This window comes from Pectinophora gossypiella, chromosome 21 (genome assembly GCF_024362695.1).
Source record: "Pectinophora gossypiella chromosome 21, ilPecGoss1.1, whole genome shotgun sequence".
NCBI lineage: Eukaryota > Metazoa > Arthropoda > Insecta > Lepidoptera > Gelechiidae > Pectinophora > Pectinophora gossypiella.
The window spans coordinates 390,721-414,275 of record NC_065424.1 but is presented as its reverse complement, the minus strand read 5'-3'; the positions used below and the strand labels follow the sequence as shown (position 1 = coordinate 414,275).

General features: G+C 38.1%; 1 protein-coding gene across 1 annotated transcript; it reads right to left on the bottom strand.

The window, feature by feature from the left end:
* Window positions 1-384: 384 nt before the first annotated feature.
* Window positions 385-22,170, bottom strand: LOC126376878 (GMP reductase 1-like). Its single transcript, XM_050024435.1, has 8 exons — window positions 22,007-22,170; window positions 7,519-7,638; window positions 5,411-5,501; window positions 4,533-4,699; window positions 3,746-3,811; window positions 2,998-3,120; window positions 2,277-2,493; window positions 385-1,774 (listed from the first exon to the last, which is right to left on the bottom strand). Exons 1-8 carry the CDS (start codon window positions 22,091-22,093, stop codon window positions 1,605-1,607), a joined length of 1,041 nt encoding a protein of 346 aa, XP_049880392.1. The 5' UTR covers window positions 22,094-22,170; the 3' UTR covers window positions 385-1,604.
* Window positions 22,171-23,555: the final 1,385 nt, after the last annotated feature.

Genomic DNA, 23,555 nt, shown 5'->3' with positions numbered 1-23,555 from the left:
AAAATTGATTTTAACGAGGAAGGATATAATGTCTTGATTGCATTTGATACTCAGTTTTTTTTGTATTTTTTTTTTAATTTTTATAATGGAATATAAATACTTTAGTAAAACCAAAAGTCGTAGCAGAGCAGGCGCGACGCGACTTATAACGCGGTTTTCAATTCATTATTATTAATCACGTGCTATTTTCATTTGTATTCTATATGTATATTAGAAGAACCTCGCATTGTTTTGTCACTATGCATAAGTACTGCAGCATACTTTTACCGACCTGCCCCCACTGCATACGTTAGATAAACGTTGTACATCAATTAAGTACTCGAAGCCCGCAACAATGAGCCGCGTCGCGTGCGATGCGAATCCCGTGCCGCAAAGGCTAGTGATCTTTTAGTTGTAACGACCTGGGAGGTTAAAATGGCCGCATCGAAGCAATTCATCTAAGAAAGCAATATTGCTATTTGACATTTGTTTGCATTGCGCACTTACTTTTATATGCGCAAATGTCAAATTGGAACATTGCTTTCTTAGATGAATTGCTTTGATGTGGCTATTTTGACCCCCCCTGCACACTCCATAACATCCGGACGAATCTATACAAGCCACCCTGAACAGTAACCTTCCAAAACTAGCACCAGCGAATAGATTACAATACCTATTAAGCTATGAATTGAAACTAGTTAATTTTACTGAAGTCGAATCAGGAATCAATTAGAATTTATCATAATTGTTCGACTGGATAACAGTTCTACCCAGTCAGTTGAACTTCCCATTTTTTTTTTCGTAACCCAATACAATGACGATTGAGCATTCGCTGCATGGGTTACGTTATCGCGCGTGACGGGGTATAACAGGGTTTCGACGAAGGAAAATACAGTCTGAGAAGATGATATTCTCGTATGAGAAAGAAAATAAAAGAAACGACCTATGTAACACATTTACTAGGACTCGATACGACATCGACTCAAAATTAAATATTTAAATCCTATTTGATTCCTTCTTCAACTAAAAGGCCATCGAAGACATTAGACGTATAATTATACCTACTATTGTACGTAATATTTGTTAGGTATTGGCCAGCTGGCATAATTGAAGGCCAATATTTGTGCAGATAAGCAAGCGGAATCTAAATGACTGATAATCGGGGATTCATAATTTATTTTACGTAGGTAGGTAGGGACGTATATAATCCGCGTATTTTTATGCATAACATACTTTAGAATTCCAGATAAAATTACACATTACACATTTAAATATTAATGCCAGAGAATACTAGTAACCGAACATCACGCGCGACGCGATAAATGAACAGACTCTATTCATTGCATCGCGCGCCATATCTGATGCCATGTCACGTTACAGGCTTACGGTAGAAAAGACGATCAATTTTTGATTATAATTATCTGCACTTAATTAGTACACCTAGCAGTGCGATAAATGAAGCAGTAGAATTCATTTATTTATCGCCCAGCACGCCATATGTTATGGCTTTTAGATTACACATTCATAATGAAACAGGCCATAAAAATACGCTATCCCCGATTATCAGCCAGACAGACATATACAGATCTAACTCCTCGAGTACCAGGCTACTAGGAACGCAGAAGTTACGAGAAGGTGTCATTGACCTGTCTGCAGCATCGTATGAAGGTTGCCCGCCGAGGGAGCTCCCGCAGTCGCGCAGCTCCAACGTACGTGCACGCTGACCTTAGGCCTCCAAGGATGTCTTTGACTGTTGCACCGACATCGCCTCTGTATTCTACCTCTACTGTTTTACCTGGAAATTAATAAAAAAGTTAGACACAGTTTCCGGATGAGTGGATCACATAAGAGTCAAGTTGTTTTCGCTAAAAATATTCTAATAATATATTATAATAATAGCGTAGGTACTCATCAAAAAACTGTTACTTACTCGAAAAGAAATAAAAATATTAGCTACCGCAATCAATAATTAAAGTGACTAACAAAGTATTTTTTCAAGAAACACTACTAATGAAATATACATACATACATAAAATCACGCCTATTTACGGGGTAAGCAGAGACTATAGAATTCCATTTGCTTCGATCCTGACACACTTCTCTTGCTTCCTCCACATTCATCAATCGCTAATGAAATATAAGAATACTAATAATGAAGGTTTATATACGTCATATCAAAACGCACCCCGTTGCAGCATGCGATCTTAAATATGACAAATTATTACCAGCCCGATCATCCGCGGAGCTGCCTCCGTATACGTGAACTTTAAAAACTTTTGAAAACCACCAAAACTCACCTTCAGAGGACCGATACTCGGCAACGCCACCAGAATGCTTCAACATAGCAGTGGACGAAGACATGCCGTAGAACAGCTTAACCTTCTTGCCATCAGGCTTGGTGACCACCTCGCCGCCGCACTGGTCGTGCCCGGCGAACATGCCGCCCGCCATCACGAAGTCTGCGCCCGCGCCGAATGCTTTAGCTACGTCGCCGGGGCATGTGCAGCCGCCGTCCTTTGAAAATTATTGAAAATGTATGTATATCGCGGGTTAGGAGTTTTTACGCAACTTTGACGCAGTATGGATTGTCCTGTCTACGTAGATGATAAACATCACGTTAATCTGTTCGTAATTCGCGGATTTTTTTTAAAAAAGAGAGTTCCTTTCTTAGTTATAAAAAATCTTCCCGCCGGTGCTATCAGTATTGAGAGATTAAGAAGTTATTATGAGATTAGCCCATCAGCCATCACTATCTGAGGCCATCACCCATATTTTCTCACCAAATTCAATAATTTAACGAAAAGATAATCCCTTGGGAAAATCACGATGCAATGATGGATTCAAATCAAATCAATTTATTTGCGAGAACACTTAAAAATACAAAACGGTGGTAAAATAATTGAATAGTGATTGATAGAAAGGACGATTTTTTTACAAATCACAAAAACCGTCTTAATTGTTTGGTCTACAAAACTGAAACCTAAAAGTTGGTCAACGCTTGCACGCTGCAACACTTACCGAAATGATATGTCCTTTGAGTCCGTGCGCGGCGTCTGCGCACTCAATAACAGCGGACAGCTGCGGGTAGCCCACACCCGTCTTTATACGCGTCGTGCACACCGACCCTGGGCCGATGCCTACCTGCAACCACAAGTTAAAAAAAATATAAAATACATATAAATTTATATTTTATTCCCCTCCGAGATGTCCCCAAACAGGAACAGACCAAAGCCGAGATGACGTGACGATAACGACCCCTTCCAAGAGCCAATTCAATAAACATTACGATTGCATTTTAATGTACATTGCGAAGTGCGTGTGTAGCTTGATCCGACATGTTTTGTAGCTCCATAGTGGTGACGCAATGAACATTAAAATGTATTTTAAACAGGTCCCTGGACTGCATGGCCAGCTCGAAGAACCACAGAATAGTAAGTCATGGAGGAATTGGAGGGAGGCCTTTACCTAGCAGTGGGACGTGGGTAGGCTAGATACGATTATCATCTTGTTTATGGTGTAAGATCAATGATCCACCTCATGTAACATAGTCTGCACAGGTTACACTATATCTATCGTGTGCGACGCAATAAATACGACCAATAGACGCAGGTAAACTCAGGTCTCAGGATTGGTAGTAGTAGATTAGTCTTTCCTTTTTTGAATTGTTAAAAGCATATATTGGTCGAAGCTTGCGATAGATGTCGCGTCGCGCGCGATAACGAGAACCACGCCGTAGGGGCGTCAGAGTTATTGAGATTAGATGTACCTTTATAATATCAGCACCAGATAAAATAAGCTCTTCTACCATCTCTCCAGTCACCACGTTGCCGGCCTGAAACGAAAACGATTAATTTTACGTAGATAAAAAGGTAGGATAGAAAACTTGGAGTAGTTAAAAGGGGGGACAAAAAAGAGGGGATAAAAGGGGTAAGCATATAGGCATTTGGGCCTTACGGACATAAATAGACAAGTAAATAGACTCTTGGTTGATTTTTGTGCCATTTTGCCTCTTCCTTGGTGTGACTTGGCCGGACAAATAGTGGAAATTACCCTGAGTTACAATAATAGTACCTATGCGTGGAGAATCCAGCGCAAACAAAGTGCTACGTGGATCCGGATTCGAGACGACGTCCAGGCAGACGAACTTCAGATCCGGGATAATGGTTAGGTTCCGATACTGACCCGACGCATAGTAGACGTTTTTCCTCTATCAGCGCTTATCGATATCCATTTCGAGTCGCTTCTCTCAAACATAATCTCCGACGACGCCGTCAGGTTCGACGTTCGCGTTCATCTGGGCATCATCAAGCTTTTTATTTTAAATTCCCCATTTCAGTATCCCCCATTTGTCCAGTAAAGTAGTGAATGCCATCCAAGACTAAAAAATTATATGTCAAAATCAAGAAGATGTTTACGACCCACTAGCACAGTTGTTTAACAGAAAGCTCGGTGAGGTGTGGGTACATAGTTCACCTTGCAATGGATTTACCTCTGACTACCCTAATTGGGATATAGTCGTTATGTTACGTTGTTTGTTTATGACCCAGACTTACAATAATCGTGTGCGTGGGGAATCCCGCGCGGACTCGCCTCACGTACTCGACGAAGTGCTGCGAGTATCCATTGGCGACGTCCAGACAGACGAACTTCAAGTCAGGGATGTTGGTGAGGATCTCCGTGAGGCGCTCGAAGTCAGCCTCTGCTGTGCCCGAGCTGGCGGCTGGAGACCGAACAAACATTATCTATACCTATATAAAAGCGAAAGGATTACGATTAAAAAAATACTAGGATTCTCAAATTTTGCATTTGGGTTCTTTTTGGGACGAAGGTGCTCACTACGACGGGGTTTTTATACCTGTCATTTTCTTATCCGCCGATAAGGAAAGGGACAAGTAATCGACAGGCATAAAATTTATGGAACACGTCAATTTTAGGCAGAAATTAAAAAAATGCTAACCCTAAAATTTTACAGTTGTTCGATTGACAACTGTTAATTTTGGGTGTATGAATTAATAATACGGAGGAATAAAACAGGAGCAACCCGTTTGACGTGTGCTGTCACCTCACTGTTGGGTTATTGGCCAATATTAAATTTTGGAAGGGTTTTTTTCGACTTAAAATTGACATGTGTTCCATAAATTTTATGCCTGTCAATTACCTGTCCTTATCTTTTTCGGCGGGGAAGAAAATGACAAGTATAACTTAAATGGTGTGTACAGTCACGAGTACTACCTAATATGTATACACTTTGCAACCGTGTCACATTAGCTTTTCTGACAAATTAAACCATAAGCCTCATTGAATGTCAAATACGATAGTGCGACAGCGTTCTAAAGTGGGTACATGATATTGCTCACGACTGTATTGGAATTAGCACCAATGTTTACCTGAGAGTAAAGCTACGACGAAAAAGATTTGTTTACTGACTCACCCATCTGCTCGAGACACTCCGGATGTTCAGCCGCGAACTTTTTCCATTCATCTATGGAATAATACTTGTGGATGCACGTGAACAGTCCGTGCTGGAACGAAGACGTCATCGGTGATTATTTTCAAGGTATTTTTGATGGGGTTTGATAGAAACTCTTAGTAGGTACTTAAACAACGGCCTCTAGACACATCATACAAAACACCTCGTTTTATATGCGACGTTATAGTACACGAGATCTGTGCTCCGGCCAAGTAGTTAATGCCATCTGCGGCAAATCTACAATAAGTCACAAAAAAAAAAAAAAAAACGCGTATCTGTGTTTGTAGCACAGACTTACAAACCGGTGCACCGGTTCCCAGGTGGTATAGCCGAGCTGCATTGTCTGTGTTTGTGTGACGTCTGACGCCATACGATTGAAGACTAAAGTAAGACCGACGGGAAGTGGGGTAAAGGTAGCTCAGCCGTTGGTGGGGAGCGGAGAGTAGCTGTTCCATACGTAGTATTATGCCTTATTCTATGTCCAGGGTTGAGAAATGGTTGATAGTTGGGCGTCGACATATCACAAAAATCACTAGTGATCCTTATTTTACAAGTACTTAACAGATAGAGCTAGTTTCAGACGAGACGTGTCAAATTAAGTTAAAATTATGTTGGTGGTTGCCCGAATCGGCAACTTTATTTTATTTACTTACCTTAGATAATAGGTTAATTCTGGAAAGTACGTCTGTCGCATGAAAACCAATATCGTGGGCGTACGCATATAACATCAGGGTGTTAGTGACATCGTAACGAAAACTTTGAGGGATGATTCAAACCATGATTCTAAGTTGATATCAAGTAGAAATTTCCGTCGCAAAAGTATGGAACTGAAAATATTTTTAAAAAAGCACAAAATTTTTTATAAATTTTCCGACAGGAAAATCCACTTTATCGACTCAGAATCATCCCCCTCAGTATTCGTTACGATGTCACTAACACCCTGTATACTTAACACGTTCACTGTGTAACTGAAAATTAGATATGAAACCCCTCACGTGCAATCTTATTTTTCGATAAACACTTTGGAAATTATGTACATAGACACAATATAACAAGAAAAAATGTGCCCCACATATGGGACATGCACGTATGATCTTCAAATGTATTGCCTCACTGTGAACGTGTTAGGGGTTCTTTCCACAGTTTTTTTTTTTTATAAAGGGATGCCGCGGGCGGGAGCGTAACCAGGTAGAAAGGTAAAATTGTTATTATAATTTTAATGTATATTTAAAGATAGGAATGCGTGGGAATAACCGCCTGGGAACCAATGTGAGGCAACCAAATTACTTCAATTTTTTTTTAAATCGAATTCATTTTTTTTTGTTTGTGTTTATCCTACGCAATGAATGGCGGGTAAGTCGATGTAGCGCTCCTTGACGTCAGGATGGCCGGTTACTCAGCTGCTTGCTTTTTATTAATAAATAAAAACAAAAATAAATAAATTAAAAAATATATAATTATTTAATAATAATAATTTAATTTTAATAATAATAATATATATTTTTATTTTTTTATATATTTTTTTGTGAGGTTAACCACACAAACAAACAGTTTTCATCGTTTTCAGCCTTCCTAACTTAACATTTTTTTATGAACTATACGACATTCCGAAAATTTCGGGATTACGCGGGATTGATATTTACAATTCCGCGGGATCTCGAATTTGTGATCTAGAGTTGGGATTGCATTTACCAGGCGACATGCGAACTCGTGTAATTTAGTGCTGAGGGCAAATCTCGTTTCTATGATATTCAGTCTTTGCCACATTACAGAGTTTCTCTTATAAAAGTAGTAGGTACCTACACAGGGTGATGGGAAATCCGGAGCCGATAACATAAACGTGCCAGTTAGTTATAATTAACAAAAAATAAACAAGTATATAACAGATCTTTTGTATAAGTAAATACTAGGAAAGGAAATAGGCACAAAGTAACAATGATTTGTTTATTAAACAATGTTTACTTATAAGCATAGGAAGTCAAGCGCGGTTTTGTCATCGTGAGCACATTAGCAAACTGTAGGCCATTCGCTCACCTAACCTACCACTAGTAACAACACGTGCAACTAACCTTGGACAGTTCCTGTGCCATCTCGAAGGTGCCGACGGTGTCCATGTTGCTTGCCATGACGGGGACTCCCCGGTACGTCTGCCCCGAGTTGCGGAACGTAATCTCGCGGTAGAGGTCCACCTGAAAATAATACAAAAATTTTTTTTTTTTAGTGGAAGAAGCGACAGTGGTGTCTGAGGATCGTAGTAAGTGGAATTCCGTGGTTTCTGCCTACACCAATGAGAAATGACCATTTACACAATTTACACCTCCCTGTTTTCCTTCACCGCTGAGCACGTGAAAATTAATCATGAATTTATGATTCAAGCACGAAGTAAAAATCGAAATTCATTGGTTTAGACCCGTGCTTGACTCGAACGTGCGACCTCCCAGCGCTTTTTCCATTTGGGCTACACCATCGCTCAATTAATTAAGGCTGTAATAGTAGTTCAATTTTCCCGTAAGTACATAACGTTAACCGTATTGATAAGTGGGCTATGATGACGTCATCACAACGTAATATTTTATTGACGTAAATGTATCTATGCTGTGAGAACGAGCCATCAACTCGCACGTGTAAACACACACAATTAGTCGTCGTGTACGGTCACGAGCATTAATAGGTATGTATACACTTTGGTACCATGTCACATTAACTTTTTTAACAAATTGAACTGTAAGTCTCACTAAATGTCAAATATGTTAGTGCGACAGAGTCCTGAAGTGGGTACATTATATAGCTCATGACTGTACTAGGTTCAAATTAAATTATGAAATTCTGATTACTAAATAAATACTGATCTAAAAGTAATGAAAGTAGTGACAGGGGGTCGGATGCTCGTGCGGGTTGTTTCCTGGCGCAAAGGTTGTCCATCGCCATACAACGTGGTAACGCGGCAAGCGTGATGGGGACCTTTGCGCCCGGATCCACCCGCGGGGGCTTATTTGACTAAATAGATTGTTATTGTCTATTTTATATAATGTGTATTTTTGTTTTGACTGTAATGTTTATTACGAATAAATGATTGATTAAAGTACTTAATGAAAAACATTTTCTTCTTTCAATTTAACTTATTTACAAATTTGAATCAAGAAAAAGTAATAAAATCTCCGACATTTTATCACGACGTCTCTATGACTTCACAGTGTGCTTTTTCATACAGAGGAAATAGTGATTTCGTGTTTTGACGGTTAGTAAATAATAATAATAATAATAATAAAGCTTTATTTCAGAAAACATTCCATACATACAAAATACAACACAATTAAAATATAATAATAAAATTTACAAAAATAACAACACCTGACAATAATAACAATACTTACTTAAATAACTATCATAGTATACCACTACTTTTTCCCCACAGAGAGCAATGTCCAGAATCGCATGATGTGAGAGTCGAAACTTGTCGCAATACTTCTAATGATGGTGTTAGAACTAGACATTACTCTCTGCATGAGAGAAGCAACACGTTTCCTTAACACAGCTGCAAAACCATCTGTGCGCCAGAAACAGAACATCCCAGAGGCACTACAATATCTAGGCAACCAAAAAAAAACTGGTAAAAAGTAACTGATGTGACTAGTTGGAAATAAACCTAACGGATAGCCGCCATTCATTTAAATATTGTTACGTTTTCCCACCATCTCTATAAGATGCGTCGGCTAATATTATAACATAACATAAACTCTCGACCTTGTCCCAACTGGGGTAGTTAAAGATACATCCATCGCAATATGAACTAAGTACCAACACTTCACCGAGCTTTCTGTTAGACCAACGTGTTAGGTGGTGAGCCGTATCGCCGACTATAAAGGTCGAGCGAACTGTATTAGTGAAAACTGAAGATAAATAAGGTTTAAGGTTTAAGATACTTTATTTCTCAAAAGAATACATTTGATTCGCTTACTGAGAAACAATCAATTTCATAATATAGTAGTTTAAACAACATTGGAATTGGACTAAGGTAGGTAGGTACTTAAATAACATTCCGAGACTTACTATACTAATTAGTAGGTAGGTATCTGTGTTCCATATGCGTCGACACTTTAATTGTTCCATCCACCAGCAACACAAGATTCACACTACGATTAAAACCATTAATAATGTTTAAGAATGTGGGCTTTTAATGCCTTTTTAAAGATATTTAGAGTTTTAGTATTTTTAATCTCAGTGGGTAGATGGTTATAAAGCTGCACTCCTTCGTAAACTACACTTTTTTTTCCATAATTTGTCCTTGGTCGTCCAGTGCAAAGAAAACTAGCCCGTCTCATAATACGCTTTTGTACAGTTACTTTTTTTGTGAAGGTAAGTTGCGAATGTAGGTCTTTATTTATTATTTTTCTTATTAGTAGGCAGGTATTGTATGTATAGGTTTGTTTGACATTCATTATATGTGTCGTTTTATAAATTTTCTTTGTGGGAGTTAAACGTTTAAAGTTAAAAAGTATTTTTATGAGTTTATTTTGAGACCTCTGTAGGTTTATCTGATTAGTTTTCGCGGCCGACCCCCATAGTTCAATTAGGTAGTCAATGTGCGGTTTGACGAGTGAGTTGTAGATGAATGTAAATTAATAACTCATTGGTGCAAGTCACTTAGAAATAAATTTAAAGAAATTAATATTTTAACTTTGGCATCACAATATATCTTTGAAAACTTAATATATGTAAAAAAAAACATATAGGATTATTTGCAAAAAATAGCGATCGGCACATTGTTAATACCAGGAATAAAAATAAACTTGCTTTACAAGTCAGTCGATTACATAAGATTACTAAATCTTTTAAGGGGCAATGTATACGTTTTTACAATAAGATTCCCATTGACATTCAGAATTTGCCTTTCAACTGTTTTAAGACAGTAGTTAAACAAAAACTTTACAAAAAAGGTTATTATAAAGTTAGTGATTATTTAGAAGATATGAATGCATGGGATTAACTGTCTGAGAACTGATATTAGGCAGCTAAATTACTCATTTGTATACCAATATTTTATGTTTATTTTTTTAAAGAACGTCTAGGGCCCTGTGCCGAGGTTTTTCTTGCAGCTTCTTTTCCCCGGCTATACAGGTTGTGAGAAGCTGCAGTAGTTTTAGGCGGATGAGACGTTCGTTATGTAAAATTGACGATTCAAAGTGTAACTATGTTACCTACTGAATAAAGATATTTTTGAATTTGAGTCCGGTACCGGAGTTCGAACCAGCCCCGTTTGAGAAGACTGATCAAATCAAATTTATAATCTTATTCATTGTTTTAAGTTTACGCGGTTATTATCATAATTAAAACACATAATAACGGGTTCTTACCGCGTTTGACTCCCGTCATCCCGTGATCATGGCACTTGCAACAGTGTCGAAATATCGGGAGTCTCATATTCCTATTTCAAACGCGGTAAGAACCCGTTATTATGTGTTTTAATTATTATAAGTAATATTATTACCCACCAATAAGATACTACTTACACTAATTTGCAATTATAAATACGCACATAAGATCTCCATGGTATTTATCTGACCTTGATGTAGAGCTGGCGAGGAATTTCTTCACTCCACTGACATTGTCACAAACTTGGCATCATGCCCACCAGCTCTCCCCGTTATCTGCGCTTATACTCTGTCTATATACTATTAATACCTTATATATTTAAATAGCGGAATTATAATTATCACTAACTTATCGCCCGCGGCTCCGCTCGCGTCGACAGATTTTATTTCCACCGCCTTTTTGGGAACAAAAACTGTCCCACGTTCTTCCCTGGGTCACAAACCATCTCCGTACGAATTTTAACTAAAATCCGTTCAGCGGTTTAGGCGTGCAAAGGTGACAAATAAACAAGCCTACTTCCGCCTTTATATTGAATATATATTAGTAGGTACGATAAGGTGCAAAAGTCCAATCAGTTTCTTGCAAAGTAATAGATTAACTGGTTGCACTTAAGACCTCTTGATTACATGTCGTTTCTGTAATAGACCAAAAACACCTACAAAAACATGAATTTTATAATTATGACAACTAATGATTCATACTGTTTACAAATAATTCGCTGGGCTCAGTGACTGCACTTCTGCTCTTTGATTGTACCTCAGAACAGAATCAGAAATCTAGAAGTTACTGCGTACCTACCTACCTTCTCCTGACTCACCTGATTGTCCAAAAGTAAGAAGATCACGTCAGGCACGGCAAGCCGTTGGTCTTGGTTACTACTTACTGATGTAAGTACGTAGTCGTTACATGAGTCATGTCAGGAGCCTTTGGCGGCTCAATAGTAACCCTGACACCAGGGTTGATGAGGTTGGTCATCCACCTCGCAACCCACACGATAGAAGACGACCTAACTTCTATTTCCAAAATATATAGGGTGATATTAATAAACTTATCTCAGCTTTGAGACTGCTCTCAAGATCATGTCAATGTGACAGTTCTTATATAAAAACAGGGACTTGAGCATAATCTTGAGGGCAGTCTCAGCTGAGATTAGTTTATTAATACCACCCTTAGTGTGTATCCTACTTATTATAATATCCACATACCAAGTTTTCGAGATTTTTTATTTGTGAAATGCAACAATAAAACAGCAGGCGTTGAACTAATTATATTAGGTACCAATTGTTCTGCTGCAAACCAATTTATAGAATCCGGATAACACCAGTTCTTAGCCAACGTCTGACATGAGTCATAGTTCATAACGCTCTAATATTCTGACAGACATGTGCCCGATTAGATAACAAAATATATTATACATGAGAAATTGTAAGTATTGTCTAGACAATGGTGCTTATTCCTGTACAGTCATGAACAATATAATGTACCCACTTTAGGACTGTCGCACTAACATTATTTGACATTTAGTGAGACTTACAGTTCAATTTGTCAAAAAAGTTAATGTGACATGGTACCAAAGTGTATACATATTGCTCGTGACCGTACACACCATCTAATTTTATTTTAAGTTATACCTACCTGTCATTTTCTTATCCGCCAAAAAGGAAAGGGACGGGTAATCGACAAGCATAAAATTTATGGAACACACGTCAATTTTAAGCACAAATACAATTCTCATCAAAAAAATCGAAACACCTTGCAAGTTTACGTTTTGTCAGGATTATCAGAAAAATGTGTACATTTAGGAATAAATGTTAAATGTCGTTTAATAGTGAGTAATATGAGCTTATCAAATCTTAATGTTAATGTTCTAAATTTAAATGAATTTTTCATAGGTTTCGTATTTTGTTAAATGAGTCATTTTTATTCCGTATGGAGTATAAAGGAAATGGATAAAACAACACACGTAAATGAAAAAAAAAGCTAAAAAACGTTTATTTAATAACTTGTATTCCCTCCCCGAGCTCTAATTACTGCTTCCATACGGTTCTTCATCGATCGGATGAGAGTCACGATCACATGCTGTGGTATATTGTCCCATTCCTCTTGGATTGCATCTTGCAGCTGGCTAAGTGTTTCTGGGGCAGGATCTCTTGCTCGAATTCGTCTCTTTAATTCATCCCACAGATGTTCAATGGGATTCATGTCCGGGCTTCTTGCTGGCCATTCCATAATAGAGATATCGACTTTGTTAAGATAATCTCGTACGACGCCCGCGGTGTGAGCCCTAGCATTGTCGTGCATGAATATGAAGCCGTTGCCAATAAAATGTGCATAGGGCATCACATGAGGCTCGAGACACTTCGACGTACCGATGACAGTTTAGTGCAGGCAGACGTGGCCCAGACACGAAAGCAAGCTCTGTCTTACCGTCGGCGCTGATTCCTCCCCAAACCGTCCACGAACCGCCACCATAGCTGACCTTTTCTTCAATGCAGCATTGTGCATAGCGTTCTCCGTCTCTTCTGTAGACCTTGTTCCTTCCGTCGTTACCATACAGCATAATTTTACACTCATCAGAAAAGAGAACTTTGCTCCACTGTAGGTATGACCAATTTAGGTGCTCACGTGCAAAGTTAAGGCGCGCTCTTCGATGGTCTGCAGTTAATTTCGGCCCATTTGCTGGCTTATGCGGTACCAGTCCACGATCCTTCAACCTTCTTCTAATTGTAGAGTCACTTACAGCCACCCTTCGTACAACACGAAGCCGCTGCTGCAGTTGAAAAGCGTTAAGGCGTCGATTTCTTAAAGAAGTTGTTACAATAAATCGATCATCTCGCTCAGAAGTGACCCGATTCCTGCCAGATCCTGAACGGCGCGTGAACAAACCAGTCTCCCGATAACGTTTATAGACTCTATGAACAGATGACAGGCTTAGATGCAGTCTTGCAGCCACAACACGCTGACTAAGGCCAGAATCCAGCAATGCCACAACTTGGGCGGCTTCTGTGGGCGAAGTATCCATACGTTTTAGAAAAAAAACCTTTTTTCAGACGTCCCAAAGTCACAGTATTGAAATAAAAAACAAAAAGTTTAAGGATAGGCGCCAATTTTTCGTTTTTAAACGCTAAATGTACTCCAACCCTATACACACATTTGTCTCAAAACAGTGATTCATTTCGTTTATAAGATAAACAAATGAAATTCTAATTTTGAATTTTGAATTTTCGCTTATTACTGTAATGGCCAAACTGCCAGCTATACATTTATGTATTTTTTTTCATCGTATGAATTCTTTTTTGTGTTAAATTCGGACAGAAACAATGAAAACGGAAGTGTTTCGATTTTTTTGATGAGAAGTGTATAAAACAACCCTGAAAAATCTAAATCAATGGCTAATAACCCGACAGAATTAAGTTGACAGCACACGTCAAACGGTTTGCATACCAGTAAGATACTTTTTTGATTCAATCAATCAATCAATCAAATCATTTATTGCACAAAATTGCGGTTATTCACCCGGGTTTTTCATTCATTTACTCATTCTTCCTAAAATTAAGAGCTATCTTTCCTAAGATTAAAATCATCCGTCCCTTTCCTTTTTGGCGGATAAGAAAATGACAGATAAAATTATGATTTAAAGTAAAATTAGGAGGTGACTGTAGAAATCGGGGCCAGCTAGCGCAGCAACCTGAAAATTTAACAGGTCCGGTTTTTTACAGAGGCCACTGCCCGTGCCTTCCAACCCACGAAGGGAAACCCAACCTAATACCATGGGATTTTATGAATTTTAGGTACTTAAGTAAATAAGCGATCAAATAGCCGATCACGTGATCATAATCAAGATCATGTGAGTCTATTAGTTACGGTCATTAGCACAGAATTGATAAGGTCGATTTTTCTTTGACTCAATCGAGAGCATTTTCTTTTATTTTAGTACCACATCAAAATAACTTATTCAACAAAGTGCAAGAAGCAAAAACGAGTAGGTACGTATGGGTGTTAGTTAGCCCGTAAAAAATACTGAGGGGGATGATTCAGACCATGATTCTGAGTTGATATCAAGTGGAAATTACTGTCGGAAAAAAAATAGTTTTTTTATTATTTTCAGTTGCATACTTTCGCGACGGAAATTCCACTTAATATCAACTCAGTATCAAGCATGGTCTGAATCATCCCTCAAAGTTTTCGTTACTATGTCACTAACACCCTGTAAGTTTACTTAATTAATATATGTACTTAGATATACATTGTTTTAAGTTTACGCTGTTATTATAATTAAAGCACATAATAACGGGTTCTTACCGCGTTTAAATGGGGATATGAGACTCCCGATATTTCGACACTGTTGCAAGTGCCATGATCACGGGATGACAAGCCCGTTATTATGTGCTTTAATTATGTACTTAGATATGTATATCAGTCAATTAAAAATCTTATTAATACTAACAAAGTTACGGATCATTTCAGTAAACGATAGATGACCTCTGACATCTGTGCGGCGGTTAGAGACCTCAATAGCCAAATGAGATCCGGGTTTGATTCCCTGGTCTTGTAAATTTAGAAAACAAACTTATCTAAAAACGTGGGTCATTGTGTAGTCACAAGTTATCTACTTAGAAAATGTTAAGTATACGACCGTATTTTAAAATATGTACCGTGAAATGTGCCTACCAGTGATGTGCCGCGGGAAATCCCATTTTGTGTAGGCAATGATGCATTGTTTTTTGTATGACAACCCCAACATTAAAACCTTAGTCGCCGAAATGTTGCTGGATTGTAAAAAAAGAAAGAGTTGAGAGTTGTTGTTGAAAAGTACATACTTTTCACCTAATCCTATACTACAATGATTTTAGTTTTAGTTTTTGTATCTATCCTTATACAGGGTGATAATGACATCGTAACGAAAACTTTGAAGGATTATTCAGGTCATGGTTCTGAATATCAAGTGGAATTTTCCGTCACAAAAGAATAGAACTGAAAATAATTAAAACAAACACAAACAATATCATGAATTTTCCAACAGGGAATTTCAGTTCATATCAACTCAGAATCATGGTCTGAATCATCCCCCTCAGTATTCGTTACGGTATCACTAACAACCATACCTACTTGTATGGCTACCTGTATGTACTTGCACGGGGGTGTTAGTGAAAAGGCTTTTCGACAAAAGCCAATGGTGGTTGACCGGAATTATCAAAACAATATTCTTGTGAGCCACAAATAACATTTATTATCACTTTAGGATATGATGATAATATACAGTCAGTGAGATTCAATAGGATTAACTTATAAAGGTAAAAAGTACGGCCATTACGTCTGACAGGTAAAAATGCAAGAGAGAACGGGCAGAGAGCACAAACGTCTATAATAAGTAAAAAGTAAAAAGGTCTATGACCACTAGTGGTGTTGCCCACGATAACACGATTATAAAGGTGCATATTCAATAGTTAGTGACATCGTTATGAATATTGAGAGGGATGACTCAGCTCATTATTCTGAGTTAATGTCAAATGGAATTTTCCACCGCAAAAGTATAGAATTAAAAATAATAAAAAAGCAAAAAACTAAAGCAAAAACAGGAATTTTGCGACGGAGAATTCAACTTGATATCAACTCTGAATCATCCCCCTTAGTATTCGTTACGATGTTACTAACACCCTGTATATAGGTATGTTAGTAGGTAGGTATAACCTAAATAGTCTATTCGTACCCTAACTGCCCTGACTGCGTATATAAAACAAACCAATTTTCTTGTAATACAATTTGATCAATACTGCCTGTCGGCGATATCTCCAAATTTCTCCGATTCAATTTATTTTTTCTTCGACTGTTCACTGTCACCTTGACAGTAATGACTGTGGGCCCGTGGCTGATCCAGTTTGCTCTTGCCTCACGCTGTCACAACCAACCATTACGTTTCCAATAGTCTATTATAGATTGTGTAGAAACAAATACATTGCAATGCAGAGAAACGTTTCAAATTGAAAAACATACATACATAAACTCACGCCTATTTCCCACCGGGGTAAGCAGAGACTATAGAATTCCATTTGCTTCGATCCTGACACACTTCTCTTGCTTCCTCCACATTCATCAATCGCTTCATACACGCACGCCGGTTCAGGGTAGATCAAATTGAAAAAAATTGCTTCAATAAAATCTGGCGGGAACCAAGCGGTTTCGACGCGTTTTCAGACCATATGTCTTGGACCTGACTTATTGTAGATTTGCCGCAAATGTCATTAACTACTTGCCCGGATAAATGGGGAGCTTACTCTTACCCGGTACAAAATTTAACACACTAGCATACCCCGGACAATTCATACAAACAACATTTTACACAGACACCACACATTGACGTTATCATACACGCTTATCTTTGTTTGTGACGTCTGACACCATACGATTCAAGTCTAAACTATGACCGAGGTAAACCTAGCTCAGGTTAGGTGGGGAGCGGAGAGTTTCCGTTCTATAAGTAGTATAATTCCCTATTCTATGACACTAGGCCCAGTTGGGCGCGAACCTCGGCTCCGGACGTCGTCTGAGAGGTTCATATTTGAAATAAGTAATCGACTCTTGTGAGCCGATAGCGATAAGCGCGGATTGAAGGAAATCGTTTACCACGCCGGCGAGGTCGGCATCGTTTAATGAATTCGTCGATTTATAAATTCTTTCATATATTCCCTCCACCGTAACGGACTCAGTGGTCCAGTGGTTGAGCGTTGAGCTCACGATCCGTAGGCCCCGGGTTCGAATCCCGTTGGGGACTTGTCATAAAAATCACTTTGTGTCCGAAAGTAAAATGATCTGTACTTCGGAAGGCACGTTAAGCCGTTGGTCCCGGTCACTACTTACTGATATAAGTATGTAGTCGTTACATGAGTCATGTCAGGGGCCTTTGGCGGCTCAGTAATAATTCTGATACCAGGGTTGATGAGGTTGATATTCCACTTCACAACCCACACGATAAGAAAAAGACAGAAGAATATTATCCTCTCTGACGACGTCCTGAGCCCAAGTTCGCGACCAACAGAGCACCCTCAGGCCTTTTGTTTTTTTTGTACCGGGTTTTATCCCTCAGCGCTCCCGTTTGTCTGGCCAAGTAGTTAATGCCATTTGCGGCAGTTCTACAATAAAAAAAAACTGTGCCTAACGTGTATAATATACCTGACACTTATCTACTACACTATCTTCACGGTCGGTCTGTGTAATGTCACTACATTTACAGCTGCGGGTGCAAGTACATAGATTGTTAGTGAGCACATAGATAAGGATAAATGCAAATCACATGACGCGGAATACAGACCTGGAAACACATGCCAGGCCTTTATGAAAAATGAAAAAAAAACGAAAAAAAAAAACATGACAAACATGATTTATAAATCAATTTGTATCACATTCTGCCGTAATTTTCAGCATCAAAACTTCGAAGAAGATGCGCATATAATAAGTAGACATTGGTGCTCATTCCAGTACACATCATTTAAATTTATTTTAAGTTATACCTGTCATTTTCTTATCCACTGAAAAAGAAAAGGACGTGTAATCGACAGACATTAAATTTAAGGAAAACACGTCAATTTTAGGCAGAAAAAAAACTCTTCCAAAGTTTTATATTGGTTAATAACTCGACAGAATTAAGTTGACGGCACACGTCATATAGGTTGCACAGTTGAGTTATGAGCGAGATGTCTATTTTATTCGCCCGGGTTATCCCCGTCCGTTTCCTTTTCGGCGGATAAGAAAATGACGGGTATAACTTAAAATAAAATTAGGAGGTGTGTGCAGGAATCGGGGCCAGTATAAACTTAATTTGGTCCTATCTGTTCTATTGACCCACTTGGCTCGGAAGTGAGTTGTTTGGGAATCCGATGCCAAGTAGGGAAGTGATATCTATTTCAGGGGATACGTTTACACTCGCTTCTTCACAGAGAACTAGTTCTGGGGGTTAAAAACGCCACATCGAAGCAATTCATCTAAAAAAGCAATATTGCTAGTTGACCTAAGAAAGTACCCAATTATAATAACAAAAAAAAAACAGTTACTAACAAAGACGATATTTGTTAGAAGTATTATATTTTAAGAAAATTCGACCTAATCTGTTGTGTACCTATGAAGTGTTTTATAAAATAAACCGTTTACCTAATATTCCTATTCATTAACCCAGACAAATACATAAACTTACTAAACATAGGTACCTAACTCACGGATTTAGGTTAATGACAATAGATAGGGCTCGATCTACGAAATAAAAAAATGAGGTTGGAAACGCGCGCCATACAAGTGTGAGCAAATAAATAGTTCATCATACTTCCACTTTGACTTTTTTCCTTAATGTGCTTAGACTTCGTGTCCATTTTTTGTTGAATGTGTTACCTGATTACCTTACCGGTTCCAACTGAAAACCAGCGTCATAGTCTAGGCTATGGCGTTATGCTGAGGTGAAACCGTTTCGGCATACATTCATAACTGTATTATTTTGTCTTCATATGTGAAAACAATAAGCCTGTCGATTAAATATTTTTTTTTTCTTTTTCTTTCACTTTGCACTTCACTCATCCGTAAACTTTACGACATACGGAGCTCCGAGTTAGTATACATATTAAAAGGTCGTCTTGTGCATTATTTGCAGGGCAAATATCTAAAATCTGACTAGATATCATGCAAGGAGATCCCTCCATATCACAGGACAGCTAAAAACCTTAGTAAGATCGGCTATTTAGCTAAAAACTTCATTTGTTGCAGTATCTTACGAAAAGTAATGATAAAATTGCAGTCTATCACATAAAGTATACATTTCCGGTAAAGTGGCTAGAATTTGAGAAGCAGTAGAGCTATCGTAGTTATCTGTTTGTAGGGGTAGTAGTAAAAGAGAGTGGGGTTGAACCGGCGACAGCGGTTCTCATACAAAATGCGCGTAAGGCCTTTCCAACCTTTTTCTTCTATTCCGTGTCTCCCTCCATATTACAAGAAACCTACCTAAACATAGCTGGCGAGGAGTGGCTGTATTATACTATACACCTTTGCCTATCCCTTCGGTAATAAAGACGTAATGTATCATGTTAAAGGTTTTGTAGCTTAAGGCCTATAAGCGGAATCCGCATCGAACTCTGTATTTTTCGGAACTCCTTCTGAAATTATTGAAAATGAAAGCTTACCCCAGTGGAAATAGGCATGAGTTTATTTTCCTAATGTGTGTGCATAAAAAAAATAGATAAAATCGCGGAACCCCTAGGTTTGAAACGCTGGTTTAGCGATCAATCGAGTTAATTCTCCATACTTACATAAATTATAGCAATAAGTATTCAATTTCAGGGACATCGCTTCATAGCACCGGTAATACAATGCACCCTTAGATCAGTGTTTGCTTGAGTTGCGTGAAAAGTAAATATGAAAAAATAAATAAACGGAAAATATGATGAGAGAGATGTCAAGTGATAAGACACGAATCACGAACGAACGATGTTTTACAAAAGGTAATATTTTTTATTATCAATACCGTTTAATCGTAACGTAACGTAATAGGTACGGTCACGAGTACTAATATGTCTTTAAAAAACCATGTCACATTAACTTTTCTGATAAATTATTAAACCGTAAGTAAGTCTTATTAAATGTCAAATATGATAGTGCGACAGGGTTCTAAAGTGGGTGACTGTACAACTGTGATACCAACATCACATCAATCATATCATCCTATCGTGGCTGACTTTACAAACCGACGTATCTGCAATTTTTAAATAATTTGTGTCTTATTGACAACTGCAAAAGGTGCAAATCAGATTCGACAAAAATTTCAGATACGGCAGTTAGCGACTTCAGTGGCGATATGTCAGTTGGCGGCCTCGATTCCTGCAGACACCTAATTCCATTTTAAGTTATACCTGTCATTTTCTTATCCACCGAAAAGGAAAGGGACGGGTGATTGAAGTAAAGTAAAAAAGTAAAAAATATTTATTACCAAATAAAGTAAAATTAACACAAGTTTATAGTGGGCCCTGCACTACAATTTCCCCTGTATCGCAGTAGCTATATGATAAAACAATTTTTCATAAAGATTAACTTACGAAGTCCGGTGGAGACTCAGGTTACAAATGTTAATTTTAAAATCAGCACCATTAGGTACCTACCTATTTATAGGTATTTAGATTTTTTAAGTCCTGCAAAAGATAACGACACTCCTAATAATTAAAGGATTCTTTGTTTTTATAGCATTCACCCGTGCCATAGAATAAGGAATAGGTACCTACCTAATAACCCCGTGCTTAGGGAAACTCACAAAGAGAAAATTAAATCGAAAAAAATCTGATTCGAACGGGTAAGTACCTAGATAATAAGTTAATGATTTAATTTCTACTTTATTAAAAAGATAGGTAACGTAGGATTCTGAAATTAGTTTAGGTACCTAATTATTATTTTTATTTACGAAATTACGAACAGGATAGGTCGCTTCGCACCAAAAATTAATGAAAAAATAATATTAAAAAGAAAATAATTGATGATAAACTTGTAAAGTCGAATTCAGTGGTTTAGAGCCAAAATTCGAACCCATGACACTACGATGTACCTAAGTTATGCGTTCTCCGAACAGGGGGTCTACTACTTACCACGTCAGGGATTATAGGCCTGAAGTACATAACTACAATGTAAACAACTAGGTAAGTACTAATGGGTTAGATTTATCTTATAAACAGATCGCGCTCCATTCTCTCTGTTTACCCTTGAAAGAAGAAAAGCGCTGTATAATAATGTCCCTTTTGGCGACCTAGGTCACTTTGTTACTAGTTTTCTATTAACATATTTTATGCATATTCGAATTTGTTTTCATGTCATCGGTGAAGGAAAAACATCATGAAAATCCCGAAAAAATGTTTTTAGGTAAGTATAGATAGATATGTGACTTGGTTTTCCCTTCGGAAGGTCAAACAGGCAATCGCTTCTGTAAAAATCAGACTTGCCAAATGTTCAGGTTAGATAAGCGGAACTTATAAAGAAAAAACGGGACAACGCTGGGGAGATAATTATTAAAGTCTTTACCTCCGTCACAACAGTAAATCAGGGTTGTGGTTTATATAATCTGTACCGGTAGATCGCTAAAAGAATCATCCAAACGGCCTTTCCATTGAACCTTGATCTTTCAGCTAGTATTTCAGGAAGCTATTAACACTAACTGCTACTTACATCGTTCCTGCTCCGCAAAGTACTTCTTTTTGGTCTTAAAAGCACATCTTTAAAGTCTAATTTCACTTCGTTAATTATATTAGGCATTATGGGTTAGCACCTATGTCTTACGAAAAATATAAACAAAATTGGCGGGAGACGACGTGCCTCCACTCGCTCGCGGTATCGACTGCCCGGCACGTGCGGTGTTGCTAGTTTATAAATTCGATTCGGGCGAAATAATATTATTGATGCAATGATAAAATTATCGGGTTATTTTTTCAAAACTAACTTCTATGATGAACGGATTTCACTTTCTTCTTTCGGCTTTTTTGATTTGATTTTATGAACTGGGAGTGAATAAAAAACAGCAAGTAAATTGTTCTAAAATTGCTTTTTTTGGGATTTTCCAGTTTTCAGAAATTACCGTTTAGTGAGTTTACCCTTTTGCGAAGTTGCCCTTTAGCGAACAAAGGAACGCATTCAGCTAGTTAACTAGTACTAAAAAATTAAAGAATAGGTAAAATAAAAAGATTTTCAGGAATGTAGGATTGTGTTCTTTCTAACGATGGACCCTTTATACGGGCTATACGCTGTTCATCATCATCGCTTCAAGCGATAAAGTGACCATTTGTACCTAATTAAGTCTCTTTTCTATTTCATTTGGTAGTCGTCTGATTGATTGCTAACGGCCATATACTCCATTACATTAAATAAAACACGACGAAATCTGAAGAATTTTCATATATTGGCAACACTGGTTAGTACCGTAATGTGAAGTGACGTCACAAGGACGCACAGAAATACTCTCTTTCAGCCGCTAGGTGAAGGTTAGGAAACTGATTGCAAAAAAAAGAAAAAACTGCTTTCTTTTTTTACTTACAAATGCTATTCTCTGCTGGAGTGAAAATGTTCGCGTCGCGGTTGCTCTTGGTCTGCGCTGACCCTAAGGAATTATGAGCTCTCATATAGGTATATTTATGTTGTAGGTATGTATATAGATGCCTAAGTGATGCTAGGTTCGTAAATTATCACCGTACGATATATCCCTTCCAGAGTTGCTACAAGCTACCCTGCCTACCCCGATAGGAATTAAGTGCATGGCTGTAGGTATTTTACTTAGGATATCTGACGCTTGCAATTCCTATCCTATCTATCTATTCAGTCTACTCAGCCCGCTCTGGTCCTGTGTACCCAGAGCAGATCTAACGAACAGGAACAAAACTTCCCGTGTTGGTCATATTAGTCTGAACATCAATGTGACCAGTGGGAAAAACCGGTGCATTGGGTGAGAGCCGTCAGCGCTCCCCATTCGTCCGGCCAAGTAGTTAATGCCATTTGCGATAAATCTACAATAAGTCACGTCAAAAAAGGTCCTGTGCAACTCTCATCCATTGATTTCCGGCGTAAGTACCTCTTTTTAGGCTTTCCTGTGATAAGTAGGGATCTCCTTGCATAATAGTCGATTTTGACTTACTGCCATGCAGGTTATAATGCACAAAACAACGTTTTAACTAATATATTTCGCGGAGCTCCGTGAGTCGTAAAGTTTGAGGACGAGTGGAGTGCA

Excerpts from the sequence above, each read along its gene's own strand:
- LOC126376878 (XM_050024435.1), bottom strand. The coding sequence starts at position 22,093 with ATGCCTAATATAATTAACGAAGTGAAATTAGACTTTAAAGATGTGCTT. Across the intron at positions 4,700-5,410 it reads GGAGTGTCTCGAGCAGATGG|CCGCCAGCTCGGGCACAGCA; the intron begins GTGAGTCAGTAA and ends TTCGGTCTCCAG. Across the intron at positions 3,121-3,745 it reads CTGGTGCTGATATTATAAAG|GTAGGCATCGGCCCAGGGTC; the intron begins GTACATCTAATC and ends TTGTGGTTGCAG.